The 23,838-nt window shown below is 39.1% G+C and overlaps 3 protein-coding genes across 6 annotated transcripts; 1 reads left to right on the top strand and 2 right to left on the bottom strand.

Annotated features, from left to right (window-relative positions):
- Nucleotides 1–2,251: 2,251 nt before the first annotated feature.
- LOC104813073 (trihelix transcription factor GTL1-like) lies at nt 2,252–5,924 on the bottom strand. Of its 2 annotated transcripts, none has more exons than XM_010540582.2 (4): nt 5,166–5,920; nt 4,334–4,697; nt 3,084–4,091; nt 2,252–2,999 (listed from the first exon to the last, which is right to left on the bottom strand). In XM_010540582.2, the coding sequence occupies exons 1-4, from the start codon at nt 5,411–5,413 to the stop codon at nt 2,784–2,786; spliced, it is 1,836 nt and encodes a 611-aa protein (XP_010538884.1). In that variant the 5' UTR covers nt 5,414–5,920; the 3' UTR covers nt 2,252–2,783. The 2 variants fall into 2 exon arrangements, with proteins under 2 accessions (XP_010538884.1, XP_010538885.1); XM_010540583.2 differs by having other exon boundaries at nt 2,884–2,995; nt 5,166–5,924.
- Nucleotides 5,925–17,730: 11,806 nt separating this feature from the next.
- LOC104813075 (probable receptor-like protein kinase At4g10390) lies at nt 17,731–19,205 on the top strand. The gene is made up of 2 exons (XM_010540589.1): nt 17,731–18,262; nt 18,403–19,205. Exons 1-2 carry the CDS (start codon nt 17,929–17,931, stop codon nt 19,119–19,121), a joined length of 1,053 nt encoding a protein of 350 aa, XP_010538891.1. The 5' UTR covers nt 17,731–17,928; the 3' UTR covers nt 19,122–19,205.
- Nucleotides 19,136–22,215, bottom strand: LOC104813074 (patanin-like phospholipase domain-containing protein). Of its 3 annotated transcripts, XM_010540586.2 has the most exons (8): nt 21,579–22,215; nt 20,891–21,489; nt 20,622–20,765; nt 20,224–20,296; nt 20,014–20,119; nt 19,837–19,933; nt 19,587–19,682; nt 19,136–19,514 (listed from the first exon to the last, which is right to left on the bottom strand). In XM_010540586.2, exons 2-8 carry the CDS (start codon nt 21,341–21,343, stop codon nt 19,296–19,298), a joined length of 1,188 nt encoding a protein of 395 aa, XP_010538888.1. In that variant the 5' UTR covers nt 21,344–21,489; nt 21,579–22,215; the 3' UTR covers nt 19,136–19,295. The 3 variants fall into 3 exon arrangements, with proteins under 3 accessions (XP_010538888.1, XP_010538890.1, XP_010538889.1); XM_010540588.2 differs by having other exon boundaries at nt 19,136–19,466; nt 20,891–22,215; XM_010540587.2 differs by having other exon boundaries at nt 19,136–19,494; nt 20,891–22,212.
- Between the last annotated feature and the right edge of the window lie 1,623 nt (nt 22,216–23,838).

Genomic DNA, 23,838 nt, shown 5'->3' on the forward strand with positions numbered 1-23,838 from the left:
AGAGAGAGGAGAGAGAGAGAGACATAGAAACAACATGAAACAGTGGGGTTTTACCGTGGAAATGGGTAAAAAGAATGTGAGTTGAACCCGAAATTAATGTATCCATTAATAAAAATAGCAAATTTTATGTCTCTGCGGTCTCGGACTTGTGCATGTTCCGAGTATAGGAAAGCCGCTCAGTGGAATAGATTCTTCGGAAGACTCGGACTCAGGAAGAGGCTCTGCAGCTACCCAAATGAGTTGGTGGTGGTTTTAGGGTTTTAAACTCCTACAACATCATACAAATTAATACATAACGTTATAAGATTAAACATTGATTGATCCATATATTATGATGGAATATTGAGAAATATTCTAACATCTCTCATCTCCGTTTTGTTCAGATGCCTCTCTCTTTGGTACGGATGGGGTACACGGTATTTTGGGAATTATCCGATTTCAAAATCATAGTAATTCAGGTTTTAAGGTTTTTTTTTTTTAAATTCTAATTCCAAATATATGCAGGTAAAATGAAGATGGTGACATTTAGAGAAGACATAAACCCTAACCAACCTGCTAGTGATTTGTTTCAAAATTTTACTTGATAACAATTAAACCCTTCTCTACATGCAATAAAATAATATAAATTTTATGATATCGATTACACCCGAATCCATAAAAGTATATCTGCAATAAAAATTATAATATATATACATATATTTTATTAATGCATTTAATGTTAAAATAGATTGCAAATCTTTTAGTTGCAATTATTGTGACATTTCTTTAGAGTTATTTTACATAAATAACTATAATTAAATAAAAATTATTATATGAATCATTTATTTTTATGTAAATGTTGGTATACGAATGGTTATTAACATTTTTATATATGCATTCACTATATATATTAGGCATTTATCTTTGTGGTTATGTGAATGATTTGTAATCAAAATCACATGTATGTAAATGGTTATGTATGTAATTTTTTTAAAGGATAATCCAAGATGGAGTTAAAATTGTGTGCCTTTCATATCTTATCGTTTTGCCACATTGTATGTAAATTTATAAATAGTAAAATATCATTTTTTGTTCTATAAATAAATATATGTGACTTTAGCATTTATATGTGTTTTTATAAGCAAAAGTAAGAATAACAATTTCTCCAAATATTTTTTTTTGAGAAAAATTAGTTTTTTTTTTGTTTAACGGAGAATATTGTATCTAAATCCGAAATAAATTTTTGGAAGTAAATACTCATAAAAAGTTGTTAATCGGTATCTCGAAATTTCCCACAAATTTATACTGATTTTTTTTCTTCTGTGTATTCGTATTTCGTATTAATTTATTTCCTCTCCAAACTTGTTTACATTTTCTCGCCAACATTCCAAGGCCTCATATTTAATTGAAAGGAACATTTTGGAGACAAACCCTTTAGACATAAGTCATGTGATGAGTGATATGGGTCCACAGACTCTTCCTTTTGTTTGTATAGGCTATTCTTTTTTCACACAATCTTCCAAAAGTATATGGTTAACAATCGAATAAGTAACCGAACCGAATAACATTTAACTGTAATTGAATCGAATTAGATACAAAACTGAATGGTTCTTATTTTTATAAAATGAAAAAAAAATTGAATTTAAATCCAAAAAAGAACCGAAATAATTGTAATTTTTTTTAAGAAAATGAATTTTTTTTATCATAACGGAACTGAATGCGAATCGAACCTAACGATTATAATTTTTTCAAAACCAAAATAACTAAACTCAGAATATAACTAAACTGAATCATCCGAACCGAAATATAATCACCCATGTGAACAAATATCTAAACCATGAGGCTCTAATGCAAATTCTTTTTTTTTTTCCTTGTGTATCAGCAAACCCTAATCTTTGATCGATTGCTGAAGAGTTTTTTATAAACTAGAGAGAGAGAGAGAAAGAGAGAGAGCTTGAAGTACAAGTACAAAGCACGTAGCTTTTGATGAAACAAAAAAGGACCCTTCAAACCAATGAAAGGAAAAGTTGGAGAAAAGAACAAACTTTGAGCGGCTCTCAAGTGATTGCGACTCAAGCGAGCCAAATGGTGGGCGCCGCAAAAGGATAAGAGAGAGAGAGAGAGAGAGAGAGAGAGAGAGAGAGAGAGAGAGATTCTCTTCTCAAACTTCAGACTGAAAACAGAGAAGGGGGGAGTCTTCTCATCAGTCAAAAGAAGCAAAGTGAAATTTGGAATTATGAGTACTGTTCATCAGACCCCTTCTTTCCATCAGTTCAGAGCAGAAAGCACATAATAACAAGGAACAAAAATTTACAAGAACAGCAGTCAACATGGAGATGAATTCTCACCTGTTTTTACCTCGAGGAAAAAAAAAGACCCCTTTATTCCCCAACCAATAAACAAATCTTGAAGATGAATTCCGAACCAACGAAAAAAGACAAGACCTTGAACTAAGACAGTTGATGGAAACAAGAACACAGAGAGAGAGAGAGAGATGGGTGTACTGGTACTGTTGGAAGAAGAAGAACAATGAATAGAAACAACATGAAACAGTGGGGTTTTACCGTGGAAATGGGTAAAAAGAATGTGAGAAATTTGAAGTGGGTGAAAGTAAAAAAAGAAAAACTGTATTGTCTGAATCAAAGATGGGCACCCTTTGATTTCAGTTCTCTAATGTCAGGGAGTGTATGTCTCTGTTGTGTTTGGGGCTATGCACACATAACTACATATGGTACATCGTTCTTCTGGCCGCGACCGTTTCAGACAAAGGAGCTGTCTTTGGTCGCTTCGGATCGGTCTCTCTGTCACTGAACCACTGTCAAGAACGATGGCTCGGAGTGACCGCTGCTTCCTCTGTTTGCTGTATTCTGAAACGCGATCTCGTAAGCCATCTTCTCATCATCCTCGTCTGCTTCCAAGTCAAAACTTAGTGGCTCCTCAACTTTCTCATACTCACCTATCGTTAGTTCTTGTTGTTTTTCTTGTTCTTGCTGCTCCATCTCCTTCACAAGGTCTTCTGGCTTCAATTTTGAATATTAGAATCAGTTACGGAAGAATCGATGAATTCAGAAACTCGCATACATTTGACAATGAAAACGTTTTACCTTTTCCGCTCCTCCTTCCCTGAAAACACCCTCTTGTGTACTCTCCTCCATGTGTTCTTCCTTTCTCTTCTGATCAGAAATCGAAGCTGACAAATGGGTTTGAACTTTAACGCTTTCTGGCGTTCTGGACGTCGAAAATGGACTTGAGGTTTGATCTTTCTTGCTGTAGAGAGCATCGAGGCGGTGGAAGTAAGGGCAAGTCTTGGCGTCTTCAGGGCGTTTCTTGTTGCTCTCTTTCACTTTCTTGTAGTATTTGTTTATGTTCTCCCATTTCTCTTTGCACCTCTTCGCGCTTCTGTTGTATCCCATCCGCTTCATTGCCGATGAAATCTCTTCCCATAGAGGACCCTTAGGCGCTGCTTCTTGGTACCGTGGTTCCAAGCCACTCCGCAGGTTTATGAGCGCAAAAACCTCGACCTTTGGCCACCGAGATGATGCCGGATCAGAGCTTCCACCCACTTGATCATGGTGTTTTTCCGGCATCTGGGGAGGAATCTGCTGTTGAGGAATAGCCATTATAGGTGGTGACTGAGATTGAACATTGTGCGTTTCTGAAGCTCGTGAATGCTGATGATGTGTGTGTTTCATCTTCCGAAATGGAGGTGGAGCCGGCTTTGCGGCGGCCGCAGTCGGAGGTGGCGGCCAGAGCTGCGGCGGTGGCGGTGGTAACTGAATGGTGTGGCCTGTGATCTTCTGAATCAAAGAGAGGATGGCCGAGTCGCGAGAAGCGGACGCGGCTCGATCTTGAGCGAGGAGCTCTTGCTCTCGAGCCAAGCGAAACATCTCTTGGCGTTTCCAAGCTTCTTCTCGATCGATTCGTTCTTGTTCTCTCTTCTCGAGAGCCTCTATGAAGCTCCTTTGCATGGCGGCTTGCTTCTGCAACACCTCCCTCACCAAACCACCGAAAAAATCCATCAACTTGCTGTTACTACTGCTTCCACCTCGATGACGGTGTCCGCGTTTGCGTTTGCGTTTGCGGCTGCTCGGACCGGCAGCGTCTACGTCCATGTCCAGGTCATCGTCGTCATCATCAGACCCCATGCCAGAATCCGTGGAGGAGCTGTGAGACGAGAAGGTGACTCCGCCGACGGCGGGTGGCGGCGGAGGAGGGAAGGCTGAGAAGGGCGAAGAAGAGGGCGTTTGGATGGGATTGGCGACGGAAAGAGGTACGACGTTAAGGGTTGAGGGAGCGGTTGCGTTTGCAGCGGCAGGGGCAGCGGTAAGAGCCCCCCGGCAGCGTCTACGTCCATGTCCAGGTCATCGTCGTCATCATCAGACCCCATGCCAGAATCCGTGGAGGAGCTGTGAGACGAGAAGGTGACTCCGCCGACGGCGGGTGGCGGCGGAGGAGGGAAGGCTGAGAAGGGCGAAGAAGAGGGCGTTTGGATGGGATTGGCGACGGAAAGAGGTACGACGTTAAGGGTTGAGGGAGCGGTTGCGTTTGCAGCGGCAGTGGCAGCGTTAAGAGCCTCGAGCTGAGCGAAGAACTTGTAGGCTTTACCGTCTTGGCGACCACCGCGAGCTTCTTTGGTGCGTTTGTAATATTTCTGGACGTTTTCGAACTTCTCTTTGCATTTCTTGGCACTGCGTTTGTACCCAAGCTCCGACAGCTTCCTACAAAAAAAAAAGAAAAAAAAAACCAGACACTGTCATTCACTGCATCAACTAAACCAGTTTTGAACTAATTTAGATAAAAGAAGAAAATGGGTGACGCAAAGCCTGTTCCTTTTTTCTTGGGATTTTCAAAATCGAAAACGTCCCACTGAATTTCATGAAACCACAAGCTTTTCTGCATAAACAATATAATATTTTTTTTGATGTTGATGATGAATATATAAACAAATATACAAATGAATAATTAAGGTAATCTTCCCGGCCGGCAAATAAAGGAAAAATGAGAAAAAAGGAGAGAGAAGAAGTGGTCACGGTATATGGAAGGGATCTGAGCTAATTTTTTAATCGAACACGGGAGAGAATCAAGTAGAAGGAACCCAAAACCGACATAGAGAGAGAGAGAGAGAGGGTTGCGGACAATCCATGTGGATGTGTTGATTGCCACAGAGAGAGGAGAGAGAGAGAGACCTGGAAACGTCTTCCCAGAGAGGGGCTTTGAGAGTGGCGTCGCGGAAGATGGAGTCCATGTCGGATCGGATCCTGAGGAGGGCGAGAGTCTCTTCCATCGGCCATCTGATGCCGGAAGACGAACTTCCTCCGCCGTCGTAATCGGCGGCCGAGAACCTCATTAGCTCTTCGAAGTTAGCCGGAGGTCTGGAACTGATGGGCGATGCCTCTTCCACCACTTCGCCACCTCCTCCTCCTCCTTGATCCATCCGATTCTGTATGTATCTGACGATCCGAACCGAACCCACCTGCTGAAATGAATCGAAACCCGACAAGTTGACGGTTTTCCGACAGTCTGTGTTAATTACTCCGATGACCTCATCACCGTCCTCCGCCGCCGCAGGAATCTACTGAAGCTGGGTATCGGAGAACCTCCTGATTAACTCAACTATATATCCTCCACACCTCCTCGGCTATTCTCAGCACTACCTCTCTCTCTCTCCCCTCCTAACTCATTGATGAACATGAAGCAGCGAGAGAGAGAGAGAGAGAGAGAATAGAGGAAATCGATCGAGAAAGAAGAAATGGGTGTAAGGAAGAGAAGGATCAGGATCAGCTCTGCAGCTTTTTTTTTTACTCCAACTGGGTCACACAGAAAACGAAGATGAGGATTCCGAGGATGATGATAGATAGAAGGAGACGAGGAGAGAGAGAGAGAGAGAGAGGCTGAGGTGTAAGAGTGCTCTAACTTTGCAGCAAATAATTGTTAAACCCACTTTTTGCCACCATTCCTTTTGTATTAATTGATACTCTCTCTCTCTCTCCTTCCTTTTTCCCATAATAGTTTTTTAATTTATTATTAATTAGCCCTAACGTTACATTTGGATCTGTAAACATCACTACACCTCCTCGCTAATCCGAATGATTATTATTTCCATTTAATTTCAAACAAAATCATCATCATCCTCTCCTGTACACGTGGCGCGATGTGGTTCGTGGACAGCCTTGACATGCCCACCTCCTCCCTCTCCAATGCAACAGTTTACATTTACTTTCTTTCTCGCAAAAAAAAAAAAAAATTATTATTATTATTCCAAAATATACGGCTTAAACTACAGTTATGTGTAGGTGTAATGCCTTGGTTTTTAAGTATGTCGGTCCGAATATCAAGAGCAAGGGTAAAGGATACGGACGGATTTAGTTTAATAATGTCATTTTATAATTGATCTCAGTTCAGTTATTTAAACGAATTTATATAAAAATTAGTGAAAATGAGATGAATTTTATGTGTGTATTTCTTAGAAACCAGATTAATATATATATTTTTATCATATTATTAATGCATCCGATAATAGAAATTTTCTACATCGTTCTATGATGGAATCGTATTATTACATACTTTGACATATCAAGTTATATATGTGCATGATTTGGGCTAGAATTTGAAATCTTTGAATCTAATTGATTAAGAAAACAGCTCATATTTGTTATATCCATATTCTTGCATAGATTACTTATCAAATTTATACAAATAAAACGATAATATTTATATCTTGGGAAATGAAGATAAATATAAAAAGATAAAAGCACGAGCATGGGAATATGAAAATGAATATGTACATGTATACAGTATACATGGGACGTCCAAATATTTCATAAATATTAATTTTTTTTCTAAAATTAGGTTTTTAATTGCCAAATTTTTCTGTTAGAAATTATTTCTCGCTCTATCTATATATATATGTTATATAAATCGGTTCTACTAATAAATATGATGTGCTTTGATAATTTTTGGTATATTTGTAGAGTTATTAAGGTAAATGAAATCGTGTATATTAAGTTTATATGCATCGATCGAGTTTTAATTTAAATAAACACTGCAACTAACAAAGAAGACTAATAATAATAGAGGGAATAAAGCAGAGAGAGAGAGAGAGAGAGAGAGAGAGAGAGAGAGAGAGAGAGAGAGAGAGAGAGAGAGCGGCGGATGAGAGTGAAAGGTGGGACATAAACAGAAAGGAACAGCTGTATCTCTCTCTCTCTTACATGTCCACATACACATCTCTACCTATTATTATTATTATTATTATTATTATTATTATTATTATTATTATTATTATTACATCGATATTTTCTTATATTATCATCTCATATTATATTACTTAATGTGTATAGTAAATGTATGTGTATTCATGTGTTTATAGACATTTCCCCCCTATTCCAATAGAATTTAAACTAACGGGTTGGGTGCATTTCATATCCATTTATTTTATACAATCGAACAATATTTATTTTGAAAATAGATATTTTAAAAAAATATTGAATTTAAATCTGAAAAACCTATTAGGGGTTTTAATGGATGAGAGTTTTTGAAATTTTAAAACACAAAAAAGTCAATCAAGATCTTATAAAATTAATTTTTCTAAAAACTCAGATAAACTATTTTGTTTTAAATATCAATTAAAAATAACAAACTATTTTTTATTGAATTTTAAAGAAAAATTATTCTTTTTTATTAAATTATTTTATTTTCCATTAAAGTTAATTACATAAATATTTTGAAGACAAAATATTCATGATTTTAAAGAAAGTTTTATCTTATACATATGTCTATTCTTACAATTTTTATTACAATTCTTCAAATTTATTGTTATATATATATATATATATATATACAATTTTTATTACAATTCTTCAAATTTATTGTTATATATATATGAAAATCTTACCACATAAATATCAGATTATTTTAATTATTTTTGCAGTAACATTATATGATTATTGATTTTTTGTATTGGGATCTTGTTTCTCAATTAAATATTTTCAATCAAGTTTAACAAAAATTATAAATACTATAAAAACCAAAAACCCAAAAAATTAAACACACGATCTCGATTAAAACAATAAAAAATCAAACTGAAAAAATAAGATAAAAAGAAAAAAAAAAGAGTACTCCCCCATTTCTTAATAGATTAACAATATTTTTTGTTACTAGATATCATTTTTAGATTTTCTAGTTAATTTTTTAAAATAATTCTCACTTTTTAAAACTATCTAATTCTAACAAACTCAACGTTTTTATCGTCAAAATTTAATGAATATTAATTATGTTTCAACTATCACATAATGTGCATATGATATAGACTTTGAAAAATGAAGAAAAAGTTTAAAAGTAAATAATTAAAAAAAATGAGGGAGTAATATTTACGTGATATTAAATGAAGAAAAAGAGGTGGAGGTGGTCAGAACGTGGGCGGGGTTCCTCGTTGATTTGTGAAGTCTCTCCTTACCGTTGTTTCCCTTTCATACACCACATGCCCTCTCCTTTTCCTCGTTACTATTGCATTAAATTAAACCCTATTAATCTTCCGGATCTCTTTTTTATAAATCGAAATATCACACACCACTTAATGTTTCATGCTATATTTTTGTATGATCCGAAGATATATTCATTCATTCCATTCCATTCCATCGCATAATCGTCTATGGTCACCGAGTGAAGACCGGTCTAACATGGAATCCTGGATTAGTTACTATTACTATACGAGAGGAAATCGAGGGTGGAGGGGCGCGAGGACAATTGGACGAGGCAGTCAAGGTTAGATCTCGAGGGAGGCGACAAAACCTAGCCGAGCGGGGGGCGAGAGGCCACGAATAGCGCGAGGGATGAGGAACAAGCTGCTCAAAGCTCACCGCTCGCTTCTCGGTCCGGGGGCACATTGCTCCGTCGTCTTCTCTCGCCAAGACTCTCTCCCTCATCACTGCCTCACTCTTACCCTCTCGTCTGGTCAGATATCTGCAGTATTTGACCCAAAAAAGAACCCAATGGGATAAAACCAGTAAACCAAAAAACTCGGGTACCCGACCAGCCCACCCCTAAAACCAAGTCTAGCAAATCTAAAGGAAAAGCCTTCACAGGAATGTAGCTAAACCCGACATTAATGTTGCCCTAAAGAAACCTGTTACTATAGTCCATAAATGTCCTATTCAGGGTGTGGACAAAAACAATTAGAAACCCTGGGCTCACACTCGGCCAGTGTGTCAGAGTTCACCGCTCATGTCCAAAAGTGTAATCTAATCAGCTTTCGATGTAATCTTGTTATGAGATTTATAAGACCACTCGAATGCATTAACTGCACAGAAAGAACCAAACAGAAACCACCAATCACAGATCTATGACCCATTTAGATTCAGAGGGAAAAAAAAACAACAGCTCCGAATCCAACTTGGACTTGTCCTTAAATCATCCATAGAACTATGTGATCACATCACCAGGGGATACAACTGGCTGCAAAAGAATTTGAATTTCAGCAGACATGAAATCAACGAAAGGACGTTACCCCTAATTCGAAAAAAAATGCAGAGAGAGTTCTCTGAGCCGAAGATTGACAATGCAAAACCAATGCGGCAATGCCTTTCTAGGTCAGAAGACAGCCAAAGTCTTGATCTTACTTACCTATGTGCAAGGACAGGATAGAACTGAAGTTGCCCAGGTCCAGTGTCCATCCGAAATGTTCAGAGAACTGGTTGGAGCCAGAAATTCTCTTTCCACACTGTCCAACTGTTAAGCTGAGAGATTCATTAGTAGCTCGGACTGGTCGGGCCTGTCAAAGAAGTAGAGAAAAGGTATGGCTCAATCGCAAATCATAACCAAAGACATTGAACACAAGATCAAAGGGATAAGAACCACACCAAGTGCCAGTTCGTCTGGAGAGGAAACCCTGGATCCCGAATTTTCTCCACCTTAGGATTGGTGTAACGGATATCAGTGAACATTCTGTTCGAATGAATGTAACATACAGTAGCGTCTAGGTACAGGAGTTAGTTAACGGTTATTCTTGTATATATGTTGTAAAACAGAAGAGAATAAGATTAGTAGAAAATTTCGACCCTCTCTCATACTTTTCTCTCTCTTCAGTTCATCTTCTTCCTCCTGGATTCCAAGTTTCTGATATGGTATCAGAGCGAGTGTAAGAATTCAATTCTATCCGATCAAATTCTTCAATCCTCTGTTCATTCTCTGGTACGATCATGTCGACAACATCAAATGAAGTTCGTTCGACACTTTCGCGTCCAGAATCGTATGCGAATCCCTACTTCCTTGGCAGTGGAGATACTGTCAATGCTCTGCTGGTTTCTGATCGCCTTGTCGGTCATTGCGATTTCAATTCTTGGCATCGATCGATGTCCATGGCTCTGAATGGACGCAACAAGATGTGTTTCGTCAATGGTAAACTTCCTAAACCTCCTGATGAACATCCGGATTCTGATGCTTGGTCTAGGTGCAATGACGTCGTTTGTTCTTGGATTCTCGCATCGGTTACGAAAGACATATCTGTTAGTCTTCTATATGTGGAATCTGCCAAAGAAATGTGGGATGATTTACTTGAAAGATTTCAAGAAAATAATGCGCCGAAATTATATGAAATTGAAGAACGGTTACAGAATCTTCGTCAAGGTTCGATGAAGGTGTCTGCTTATCATACTGCAATGCTTACCATATGGAGTGACTTCAAGAACGCACAAGTAACTCCTGTATGCACTTGTGGAGCACATGCTAAATGGCAGGCGATGTTCGAAAGGAGCTTTGTTATCAAGTTTCTGTTTGGGCTCAATGAATCTTTTGAGTCAGCTCGAGATCATATAATGATGATGGACACCTTACCAGATCTCAACAAAGTTTTCAGTATAGTTTTGAAGCATGAACATCAACGTTCTGTGAAGAAACCTGTTCAATCTGATTCGGTCATTCTCCAAACTACAGCAGTTCAACCTGAAGCGACTGTTGCTGCAGTTTCTGGAACAAATTTTCGATCCAAACAGAGACCTTTGTGCACACATTGCGGACTTTATGGACACACTGTGCACAAATGCTATAAGCTTCATGGATATCCACCTGGATACAAACCACCACATTCCTCGGCAGATTCTGTTTCCAAGCCACAATCTTATGGTTCTCGACCAATTCAGACACCACAACCCATTCAGAAGCCAATGTACAAACAATCGGTAGCTGCTGTCATCAGCTCTCCTGAACAAGCTAGTTCATTCTCGCCAGAATTTGGAAATCTGACTGCTGATCAGCTCCAGCAGATCTATGCTCACATTGGAACACAATTGAAGCTAAATGCGCCAACAATTACAGAGAATGGAGCATCAGATATCACTGCCTATTCTGGTAACAATTCTTGGCTCTATTCTGTGAATAGTAGTTCAAGTCAGATTAACTTGAACACATGGATAATAGATTCTGGAGCATCTAGTCATGTCTGTTCGAATGAGTCAATGTTTCAGGAGCTACATCCGATACATGACACGTTGGTGACATTACCAAATGGTTCTCAGTTGAAAATAGACTTAGCAGGAACTGTTGTGCTATCTGATCATTTGATCTTAAGAAATGTACTCTATATCCCTTCTTTTTCCTTCAACCTGATCAGTGTTAGCTCTTTGCTTGCTGAATCAACATTAACCCTTTCTTTTACATCCAACTCCTGTATTATTCAGGAGTCTACTCGGGGCTGGAGGATTGGGAGGGCTAACCTCCAGCAAAATCTCTATATTCTGGAACCTAGCCAATCGACTGCCAATGCGTTTGTTGCTGATTGCACCACTTGGCATCAAAGGCTTGGCCATCCTTCCTACACCAAAATAAAGACCTTATCGACCACACTTCGGCTTAGTAAAGTCACAGAGGATACACATTGTAAAGTCTGTCATTTTGCTAAGCAGAGAAGATTAGCTTTTCCTTTCAATAACCACATTTCAGAACTTCCTTTTCAGCTTTTACATATAGATATATGGGGTCCTTTTTCATGTGATTCTGTTGAGGGATATAGGTACTTTCTCACTATAGTTGATGATTGCACAAGAGTCTGTTGGGTATATTTTCTAAAACTGAAATCTGAGGTAATAAAAGTGTTTCCTGAGTTCCTACAGCATGTTAAGGTGCAGTACAATGCAACAGTGAAAGCATTTCGATCGGATAATGCAGCAGAATTGGCTTTTACAGATCTGTGTAAGAAACAAGGAATCGAACACTATTTCTCGTGTGCTCACACACCACAACAGAACTCAGTAGTTGAAAGGAAACATCAGCATCTTCTCAACGTAGCCAGGTCCTTGCTGTTCCAATCCAACTTGCCCTTGGAATACTGGACTGAATGCATTCGGACAGCATGTTACTTGATAAACAGAACACCATCACCTCTGTTACAGAACATATCACCGTTTGAGAAGCTGCAAAATAAGGTACCAGATTATGATCATTTAAGAGTATTTGGATGCTTGTGTTACAGCATCACTGATAATCAGAGGCGGCATAAATTCTCTCCAAGATCCCGTGCCTCAGTCTTCATTGGGTATCCAAATGGATACAAAGGATACAAACTTCTGGATTTAGACACACAACAAGTGTTTATATCCAGACATGTTCATTTTCATGAGGACATATTTCCCTTAACCACATTTCCTAAACAGCCTGACCAAGCCAACATCATTTTCCCAAACACTATATTACCCTTACCTATTCCTGATTCTGATGTTAGTCTCCCTTCTGTACCTTTGAGTACAGATGTTCTTCCAACAGAAGATTTGGCGTCTAACATTGCGAATACAGAGGAACCACATCAAAGTCCAGACCACAGACCAAAGAGACAAACCAAAGCACCATCCTACTTAGCAGATTATCATTGTTCATACGTTTCTCACCAAACTCAACCCACTCATACAACACCTTATCCCATTTCTACCTTCCTGACCTATGACAAATTGTCTGAACCATTTCAGAAATATACTCTTGCCTTATCATCCACACCTGAACCAAAATCTTTCAAAGAGGCTGTCTTATCAGCTGATTGGAGAGAAGCCATGAATGCAGAGTTGCAAGCCTTGACAGATACTGGTACCTGGAAGATAGTTTCTTTACCCTCAGAAAAACGAGCAGTTGGATGTAAGTGGGTCTATAAAGTTAAGAGGAAAGCTGATGGTTCAATCGAACGCTATAAGGCCAGATTAGTTGCTAAGGGATTTACACAACAAGAAGGTGTTGATTACTGTGATACATTTTCTCCGGTTGCCAAATTGGTAACTGTCAAAGTTCTGTTGGCCCTAGCAGCGTCTCAGAACTGGTCACTTACTCAAATGGATGTGACCAACGCCTTTCTACATGGTGATTTGGAAGAAGACATATATATGTCACTGCCTCCGGGTTACACATCTGCAACAGGTGAATCTCTTCCTCCTAATGCAGTCTGTAAGCTTGAAAAATCTCTGTATGGTTTGAAGCAGGCTTCAAGGCAATGGTATCACAAGTTCTCTTCTGTGTTGCTAGCAAATGGTTTCACACAGTCGCATGCGGATCACACATTGTTTGTTCAGAAAACAAAGAATAGCTTTATTGCTTTGCTGGTCTATGTGGATGACATTGTCATTGCAAGTGACAGTGACGATGCAGTGGCTGAATTAAAGAATCTTCTTCGATCGGCATTCAACATAAAAGATCTTGGACCATTAAGGTACTTTCTGGGTTTAGAAATCGCAAGGTCTTCAGCTGGAATATCAGTTTCACAGAGGAAATATTGTCTTGAATTGCTGGAAGAGACAGGATTACTTGGCTGTAAACCTGTTGCAGTGCCAATGGACCCAAACACTCATCTAAGTCAAGATGCAGGAGAATTGCTTGAAGACTCAACAACATACAGAGCGTTGATTGGAAAACTGATATATCTCACTATCACAAGGCCAGACATCACTTTTTCAGTCAACAAATTAAGCCAGTACATGGCAAAGCCAACAACAGAACATCTGAAGGCAGCACAAAGGATTGTTCGATATCTTAAAGCCAATCCTGGTCAAGGCTTGATGTACTCTGTTTCCTCAAGGGTTCATCTTAATGCATTTGCGGACGCTGACTGGGGAACTTGTCCAGACACTCGACGATCAGTTTCTGGGTATTGCGTGTTTGTTGGGGATTCTCTAGTGAGCTGGAAATCGAAGAAACAACACACAGTATCGAGAAGCAGCACTGAAGCAGAGTATCGTTCTTTGGCAAATGCAACATGTGAGTTAATCTGGCTGGATAATCTGCTTCGTGAACTCCATGTTAATGTTTCAGCTCCTGCAAACCTTTACTGTGACAACAAGTCTGCAATCTATTTGGCTTCCAATCCCGTATTTCACGAGAGGACGAAGCATATTGAGATTGATTGTCACATAGTTCGGGATAAGCTCAAATCAGGGTTCTTAAAGACGCTACATGTTCGGACTGATCTACAGCTTGCAGATATTTTTACCAAATCGATGCAACCATCTGCTTTCAAGACTATGATTGATCGGTTACAACTTTCAAGTCTATATCTCCCTTCTCAAGACAGTGAGATATCGACTTGAGGGGGGTGTATCAGTGAACATTCTGTTCGAATGAATGTAACATACAGTAGCGTCTAGGTACAGGAGTTAGTTAACGGTTATTCTTGTATATATGTTGTAAAACAGAAGAGAATAAGATTAGTAGAAAATTTCGACCCTCTCTCATACTTTTCTCTCTCTTCAGTTCATCTTCTTCCTCCTGGATTCCAAGTTTCTGATAACGGAAGCGGGAAGAGTACATGGAGACGATGATTAGTGGAAGAGAATTGTCGTTTTCCTCAGGAGGAACCTGCTCCTCAAGTCAAATGTGGCCTCGCAACCTCGAAATTCGCCGCCACAACCACACCAAATCCTTGCGGCGACTCCAGCGCTGAGACGAGCCGGTAATGCCAAACAAAATGTGCTGCAGAGACGGATACTGTCTCCCAGAGAGTGCCATCCCACGAGTGGATAACCTTTTCATGATTGAAGGAGGGATAGAGGGAGGATACGGCGGAGCAGGTTGGTGCCGGAGGAGACATACGGAGAAGGATGATGGACCCGTCGGTTCCAAAGGTGGGTATCTCCCCAAGCCCTAAAGCGACGCCAGCAACGGGAGGTGGAGGGGGAGAAGATGAAGGATAACCATGCGGAAGAGGCCAAGAGAAGAGCGGCAGTGGCGAAGAAGGCAGCAGCGAAGCGACCGAGACGGCAGCGACGGAGGAGGCGAGGCTGATGAGAGGAGGAGGAAGAGATCATGACGGTGAGGATGAAACACATCGCCCCAACCGCACATTTCCGCCGCCGGCGCGACACAGAACGGTGGAAAACCAAATATCCGGGTGATTCCATCAAACTAGGTCAAAGTATGTCGACACCGCCGCCATGGAAGTAGTCGTGAGCACCACCACGGCCTGGGTCATCGTCTTCTATGATTTGATTTCGAAAAAAAAAAAAAAAACTGATGGCGAACTATTTGTTGTCGCTTTTAATTTTTAAATGTTCGCCCAAATTTGAAATGGGCCCAAGGCCTATCAAACGGCCCATTATAACTAAGCCCAAATGAGCCCATTAATTTAATGACTGGATTTAGACCCAACTTCGTAATGGTGAGCCCAATCTACGTTTCTTACACCATGTCAATTGACATTTTTTTATATATTTTGTTTTATTCTATTTATCTTTCATTATATTATACATCCACAAGATGCAATGAAACTGTATACAATATAAATTCCGTATACATATTTAATTAAAGTATAACTGAATAGATACAAAAAAAAAAGGTAATTTAAAATAATTCAAATTAACACCAATTAAAATAATAGAGTATCTAAACATATTGCTCTCCTCGCTCGTCAATCCATCGTCTACGCTATTTGGACGGAACGCAACTTACGTATTCATCTATCCATTCAAATCTGTGACAAGATTCTTCGCCATATTGGAGTTTTTTTCAGACCGACCACTAAACCGGATCTTGAATGGGAATTGCTATACCGATGGTTAGGATAATTATGGAGCTGGTTGGGGTAATTTTAGACCACCAAACCTTTGACAAAAAATAAATAATAATAATTCAAATTAACAAGTTATGTTTTTCGACCATATAAAATTGCAGAATACATGTGTCGGTGGACGGCCCCACGGGACGATGATGAGGAACGGTTCGTCCCCTTTTTTATAAAATAAATACTTTTAATGGGTCATTTCATCGCATCTTTTTTTTTTATATAATTTAAATTTGAAAGATGCGATTGATGTGTATTGGGACAAATGCGAATATTACACGTTTTAGGGGAAAAACACACGAGAAAGGCTAGTGATCTAAATTTTAATGTCGTAATTTTTAATTTAGAAAAACGAGTTTTGACTTTCTTAATGACTGTTTCCAATATATAATTAAACTTAATTAGAATAAACCTAATAAATGTACAACCAAATACATTGCATATGTTTTTTTAAACCAAATAAACGAAATATAAATTGAATTTTAAATCTAACAAGAGTTTGCAAAAATTAAAATAAAATCCCAAGTATCCATCGAAATTCGGGACAACGATTGCCCCCACCGTTCGTGCACAAGGCGTTGAGAGATTTGGATCACAGATACATTAAAAAAATTGTAGTATTATTTTTTTTTCGTCCCCTAGAGAATATGCATGAACCGTGTGTATATGATTTTGGGTTCGAATCATTAGGTGCCTTGTCTTATCCACTATAATGTTACAGGCTAATAAAATATTAAAAAATTACATAAATCCAAAAAAAAAATCTGACATAAATAACCAACTAGATCTTAAACTCTAGGATTTTCTACGATTACTAATGATATTAATGGATTTGTAGAATCCGACAATATAATCTAACGTGGCTAATCGATAAAGCAAAATCAATAATATATTATCACCGCATAAGCACATCACCTCTTCAACAAAAAAAAAAACATATATACGCATATACAATCTTTTATATATATACATATTTATGTATATATACACACACATATACACATCTATATATACATATGCATACTTATACACATATGAATATTTGTATAAATGTGTGTGTGTTTATATATATATGTGCGCATCACTACAAGAAAATGCATAAAAGTGTTTGCGAGCGTGTATATGTGTGTATATATAGCTATATTTTTTCGTGTGTATGTATATAAACGTATATATATAAGTGTGTATATATATGTTTTTTAGATTTTTAGGTGATAATTTTTGTTGATGTGATTGTTTTCCGGGTGTGGATTTTGATTTAGTGATCAACCAACCACGTCACAGAAACACAAATGCGATAGTTTTGATACATGATTTTTTTTTAGTTGGAAAGATTTAACTCAAAAACTCAAAATCCAAATGAATAAAAAAAAAATTATATTGTCGATTTCAAATAAATTTAAAGTTAAGAGGATGTTGATGTTATTGATGTAATTTTTTTAACAGTCTTTTTATGAATATTTATATTTATAAGATAATATTGGTCAAACTATGATAACGCCTAAAAAGAATCTTTATTAATTTTTTTTTAATGGAGTCTCTGTTAAAGTTGGGATTAAGACTATATTAATGTTGATGTTGAATGAATAAGAAACGAAAAACATTTATTTAGATATTATGATGACATTTAATATATATATATATATATATATATATATAAAAGCTTGAACCTTGTGAAAACAGAGAGCTTGAAGGTAGTTAAGACGTCATCAGTGAAGCAGCTTCGAGGGAGGCTTCATCAAAATCAGAAAACGGTCAAACTCTGCCCCACCCATTCCAATGCCTTCTTCTTTATTACAATCTAGAAAATCTCCATTAAAGCCCAACCCAAAGATCTCGTTGTCTGCATTTGCATGCCCAGAACCAAACCATTTCGTATCCTCTGATTGAATCCATTGACCCTTCTCCTCTGATTTTCTGTTTCCATGGCTTGTTTCTTGGGCTGCGTCCGCTTTGATGGCTCGGTCAAGACGGCGACCAAGTTCGCGGACCAGGGATGTGTTGGTTCGGCTGTGAGTGTGAGGAGTTATAACTGGGATGAGGTGGAGTCTGTTACGTCGAATTTTGCTCGAGTGGTTGGCTCAGGTGGTTACAGCAGCGTTTACATGGCTCGTTTGCCTGGCTCGGACAAACCCGCGGCTCTCAAGGTCCATGTCGGGAGCCATCGGCTCTACCAAGTTTTCAGAGCTGAGCTCGATGTCTTGCTCCGTCTTCGTCATCCCAACATTGTCAAACTCCTTGGCTACTTTGACGATTCGGGTATGTCAAAACTCTGAATCTTGTTGTCGAATTCCCTTTTCGCATGGACAATGGATAATGTAGATTCGAATGTTGATGTTAGAAGACGATCTCCGAGTTAACCCGTTCTGTTTTATCGTTCTTTCTGCTCGTTCTTCCAGAAGAAAACTGCGCTCTTCTGCTCGAATACCTTCCCCATGGAACCCTCCAAGAAAATCTCCACTGCAACAGTAAGCAAGTCTTGCCATGGAGGAACCGAACCGCCATTGCCTTTCAACTCGCCCAAGCCATAGAGCACATGCACGACAAGTGCAGCCCGCAGATCGTGCATGGCGACGTTAAATCCTCGAACGTTCTACTAGACAGATGCTTCAACTGCAAGATCTGTGATTTCGGGTCAGCAAAGATCGGGTTTTCCTCGATGGTACAGCCTCCCGCCATGTCGCCGAGATCTAAACATGTGACTGTGGTTGGTTCTCCAGGTTATACAGACCCTCATTACTTGAGAACAGGGATCGCTTCCAAGAAAATGGACATGTACGGGTTCGGGGTCGTTGTTCTCGAGCTGGTGTCGGGAAAAGAGGCGTTTTCCGCGGAGAATGGCGTTATGTTGGTGCATATGGCCTCACCATTGATCCGTGAGGTTCTTGATTCTGGTTCAGATAAGGCAGAAGACAAGGTGCGCGAGTTCTTGGATCCGAGGTTGTCGAGAGAGGGTCTTGACATGGACGAGGTTAAGGCAATGCTCGTAGTGGCTGCGTTATGCCTTCGTAGTCCGCCTTCTCTCAGACCTTCGGCTTCACAAGTGGTGAAAAGCCTTGTCCGAAACATTTCATCTCTCTCTTACCTCAGTTGTGGTAAGGAGGTAAATGATATATAAGAGATGGATTCATGTAACAGAGATGAGGTATTTGTATTGCATATGTACATTGGGTTATACTTTACAAGAGCCATTGATGAACAAGTTCATGAATTTACACGTACTGAAACATTAAATTATACTTTACAAGATTATAACCTAATTACAGGATACTATCATACCTTGTTAAGCAAATTAATCTTTGCCTTTGGTTAAAGAAGTATCAAGTACTTGTTTCCGGATTATCAGAAACGTTTTCTTGGGAAGAATTTTCGCCGTGAACCACTTCCTCGACGGGATTCTTCTCGGCCCACGAAGCTGCATCTGCATATCCGAGCTCGAACAGCCTATCCAACGCCTCGTCTTCTGCAGGCTCGAACGCCCAGTTGATAAGCTATACACAGAAGGAAGAGACTTCCAAATGGTGATGAACAAACTTATTCACTGGGGGGAAAAAGACAATACACACAACAGAACACGACTTACTTGTCTAGGGGTTGCCCTGTTCTCAGGGTTGCAGTCTGGACTTATCGCAATCCCCTTCACTCCGAATGTACTGGCAGGGAATGCACTTACTCGTATCTGAAAGCGTCGTAGAAAGGGGTCAGAAGAACTGAAGCGAACATTCAAAAGGAATGTACACAGAAGGCATGCATAGAAGTGCAGCTCTCGATAAAAGCATTCTGCTTTACGAGTAATAATCGGGAAAATGAACAAAGCATATTCATATACATACAGTTTTCGAAGCAGAGGTTGGAGGCATAAAAAATGTCAACCCGCCATCTATACAAAGCCGGTTACGAAACACGGTTGCAGGGCTTGCTGAAAAATACCTGCATTTCCCCATTCTGTAAGCTAAGTTTCCTCCTCCAAGATCGAACCTTTCACAGCAAAATCATAGTAAGCTCTCTACCCTGGAATAAAGGAAGATGTAAAAAGGGCATTTATCAAGTCTCCCTTGGAGTCAAATTGATCCACCAGCAATCCTCTTGGCCTCCACGTAATCTGGGTTACGGCAACTGGTTACCAATAGCAAGATTAGAAAACTAGAACCTGAAGACAGTCATCGTAAAGAAATGGTGACGGAAGGATCGGTAAAGAGGAAAGAAGACACCATTCTCACCACGAATTCTCCCGTTGCAACTGGTATGAGCATCATCTGGCAGTAACTCTTCGAGACAATCTCTGAGGAGGGCCTAAAACCGTGAGACTTGGATGAATCACTTGGAAAATGTCATTCAAAAAAGGAAGTAATGGGCATCAATATCAGCAGTGGTGGCGGCATAATTCTATAATCTGGAATCTCCTATCCTGAGTGTTAATAGCTCGAGCCACACCATTTGGACCACAACAAGTGTCCTAGAGAGGGAAACCCAGAAGAAAATGACTGAACTTTGGATCATCTAATCATCTAACTTCACCAGATGAAGAGAAACAACACCGGACAACTTACAGCTCCAACGGTTCTTTAGTTTCATAGAGATCATTAAAACTGAGAATAAGAAGTATTTCTGACATTACCCCAAGACGAAAGGCAGTACCCTTGCGTCTACAATCATCAGCAATGGTCTTCGTGGCTTCTAATGCCTTTTGCATACTTAACCCACAGGCTATCACCGCACAGATTATGGCCCCAGCTGAGGAACCCGCCAAAGGAGTAGTCTCCTGCATAAAAAACACAACTGTCTTCACCATCAAGCCAGAGCTTTTCATGGGTATAAACACACAGTTCTCAGCAGAAGGACAGTGCAATGAACATGGAAGATGACGAAAACGAAGAGATGGAGTACCTTGATGTAACCCTTTTCGATGAGAAACTGGGCAACTCCAAGATGATATGGGAACAAAAGTCCACCTACGGAGAAGCTGAATCCGGGGCTAGTGACGATCTTCCTCTCCTTCTCGGCCTCTACATCCTTAGCCCTTTGTCCCCATATCACCTCAGGTTCGACCTTATCCTCCATGACTGTCACAATTTTCTCGCCATTGTCGCTCGTCTCGTCAATCGGCGGCGCAGAAGATGGCTTCTCGGATGTTCTTATAAGCCTCGACTCGATTCCTAGGAAAAGCTCGTCCGTGTCCACGGCGAAGGGTTTCTCCTCGGAATCCGAAGAAAACTGACGATTTTGGGGGGACCCTGAACAGCAAAACAGCCTGAGCGCATGGGTTTTAGAACGTAGATTCGACCTTTGGAACGAGAGGAGGGGTCTGGGGAAGAGAGGGACGGAGAGAGAGAAGGCCATGGAGCTGGGTCTGTCTCCGAGATTCAGATGAAGGCACGGGGGTTTTGTCGGAGAAAGTCCCAGAAATTTCGCCACCTTGAACGTGGAAGGAGGAGAGAGGATCGAGCAGAGAGAACCCTTTTGATATTTTTCACGATCATGGCACCCTGAGAGAAGAACAAAGTCCACCAAACACTGCTAAGGCTGGTTTCGTGTAGAGTTTGTGAAAGGAAAGGAAAGAAGGAAAGGAACATACAAATGGCATTGCTTTGCCTGGTTAGGCAAAATCTTCCTCCACAGTCTCTCTCTCTCTCTCTCTCTCTCTGCTCATCTGTGGTCAATCAGAACAATTGGCGGTATCCCAATCGGATTTTTCAATTTTCCAGAGCGACCCTCCTCAGAAACAGTCGATTTAAGAACAGGGGTGAAACAAAGTTCCAACCTTTGAAGATACATTTCACAGATTTTCAAGCTTTCGGAGCTCGACCATTCTGAAACAAATGCCCTCAAGGAACTCTGCTTCTTAGCTTATCTAATTTATTGCGTGGATAATGCAGAACTCAAGAACAGTCATATGCGTACTTATGCCAACATTGATTCTCCATCTCTTGACCATCAAGATTCGAGAAGGTAAGAGAGGAAGGAAGTATGAACTTCTCATGAACTGTTTTTCTTCTTGAGCTTTAATTAGGGTTTCTTATCATATTCGACAGCAGTCAAGTAAACTAATCCTGAGATCGATGACAGCCAATTGAACCATGCTTCATCACCATGGATGAACGTATAAAAAATTTCCATACCATTTTAGACCGGAGGTCTCTGCATTGATGGCATTTTGGATGTTCTTCCAAGCCTTTGGCATTTAGCCACCAATTGTGTTTGTTGATCCTTCACCTGTGGAAACTGATTTGTTTATTTCTAAATTGTTAAGAGTTGCAGGCGCATTTTACTCAAATGGATTCAAATGATCCACTTGGGTCGCACGAATTTCGTTGGTACACCACCGAAAAAAACAAAAAAAAAATTTCAACTTTTAGATCACTTTTCGATTGAAAAAGTCTGAAATATCTTTTTTTTTTTCATTTTTTTGCGATTTTATTACGACTACCATATTATTAACATACAACTAAAACAAGAAGTATGTATAACTAAAATAAGAAGTAGTTATGATTATATGGACATAAAAGTGAACAAAGTTGTTTTCGAACGAACAAATTACGCGGATTCATTAAGGGTAATACCGTCTTTTCAAAAAAAATTAATAGGTTATTTTTTCGGTAGTATATTACTGAAATTGGTGCGACTCAACTGGGTCATTTGAGTAAAATGTCCGAGTTGTAGCCCATGATTCATCATCTCTAAATTGTTACTGTAAATGGTGTCTAATGTTTTTCTAATCCATATGATTTAGGATGTACCATCTTCCAAACTCTCATGAAATTCTTAGGTTATCCATACAAAGTCTTCATCTATATCCATACATTATCGAACCTTGATTCGCGTGTTCAATGTAATGGGCCTTTTGAGGCTTTTAGAAGAAAGGGTTGTATCTTTGGAAATTTAATGGGCTTTTCATGGGCTTCTTTGTATCACTTTACCCACTTGGACTATTTATTTGAGCATTAAACGGGAGGTTTGGGTTGGGATACATACAAACTCGAAAGTCGAAACTAATAATAATTTTCAATTTGAACCAAAAATAGCACTGAATTTAAACTTAAACTAAAACTGGTTTGCAGAGATTGTTTTTAAACCTAATTAATCAATAACTGGAAATAAAAATCACAGCTATTTTACTATAAATAATCTTAAATCTCTTTAAAAAAAACATTTCTAATATAGAACGAACCGATCAAATAGTATCTATGACAATATTTAACAAAATCTCATGTAAAAACCCAATACATATAATTTTTTTTTAAAAAAGGAATCCAAAAATAAAGGAACATAAAGATATATATATATATATATATACACACACCACCATGCGAAAAAAAAAATGGAAATACAATTTTCGAATTAATCTATGAACCTAAAGAGAAAATGAGCTTTCTAATAGTGTGGAAGGTATCTTATGAATGTCATTTCAAATCAAACGGATTGTCTTTGACCCAACACTTGGCGGTTCAGTGGTTAGAAGGTGACAAAATCATCTTAAAATTTGGGTTCGATTTCACTGTTGGGGATGTATGTAATTTCTGGATTAAAAAAATGGTCTATATACAAAGACTAATCTCAGATCTAGGGTGGATGTATATGATGGCTCCTATGGACGCAGTCGAAATACATAGACTTTGGTAGAAATATTGACAATAAAGAAACGTATGTTTTTATCACCACATATATATATATATATGTATATATGTTCGGTTCCGAAATGGCTAAGGGTTTTGTCCTATTTTGAGTTGTTATATATATATATATATATATAGTCATCGTACCGTACGTAAACCGCAAACTAGCCACGTGAACGATGCATGCATGGGATTTGACTTACGAATGGTCCCTAATTAATA

This window comes from Tarenaya hassleriana, unplaced genomic scaffold (assembly GCF_000463585.1).
Source record: "Tarenaya hassleriana unplaced genomic scaffold, ASM46358v1 Cleome2, whole genome shotgun sequence".
NCBI lineage: Eukaryota > Viridiplantae > Streptophyta > Magnoliopsida > Brassicales > Cleomaceae > Tarenaya > Tarenaya hassleriana.

Excerpts from the sequence above, each read along its gene's own strand:
- LOC104813073 (XM_010540582.2), bottom strand. The coding sequence starts at position 5,413 with ATGGATCAAGGAGGAGGAGGAGGTGGCGAAGTGGTGGAAGAGGCATCG. Across the intron at positions 4,698-5,165 it reads CTCTGGGAAGACGTTTCCAG|GAAGCTGTCGGAGCTTGGGT; the intron begins GTCTCTCTCTCT and ends TTTTTTTTGTAG. Across the intron at positions 3,000-3,083 it reads GGGAAGGAGGAGCGGAAAAG|CCAGAAGACCTTGTGAAGGA; the intron begins GTAAAACGTTTT and ends TCAAAATTGAAG.
- LOC104813075 (XM_010540589.1), top strand. The coding sequence starts at position 17,929 with ATGGCTTGTTTCTTGGGCTGCGTCCGCTTTGATGGCTCGGTCAAGACG. Across the intron at positions 18,263-18,402 it reads TGGCTACTTTGACGATTCGG|AAGAAAACTGCGCTCTTCTG; the intron begins GTATGTCAAAAC and ends TCGTTCTTCCAG.
- LOC104813074 (XM_010540586.2), bottom strand. The coding sequence starts at position 21,343 with ATGGCCTTCTCTCTCTCCGTCCCTCTCTTCCCCAGACCCCTCCTCTCG. Across the intron at positions 20,766-20,890 it reads TCGAAAAGGGTTACATCAAG|GAGACTACTCCTTTGGCGGG; the intron begins GTACTCCATCTC and ends TTTTTTATGCAG. Across the intron at positions 20,120-20,223 it reads TTGCAACGGGAGAATTCGTG|TTGCCGTAACCCAGATTACG; the intron begins GTGAGAATGGTG and ends ATTGGTAACCAG.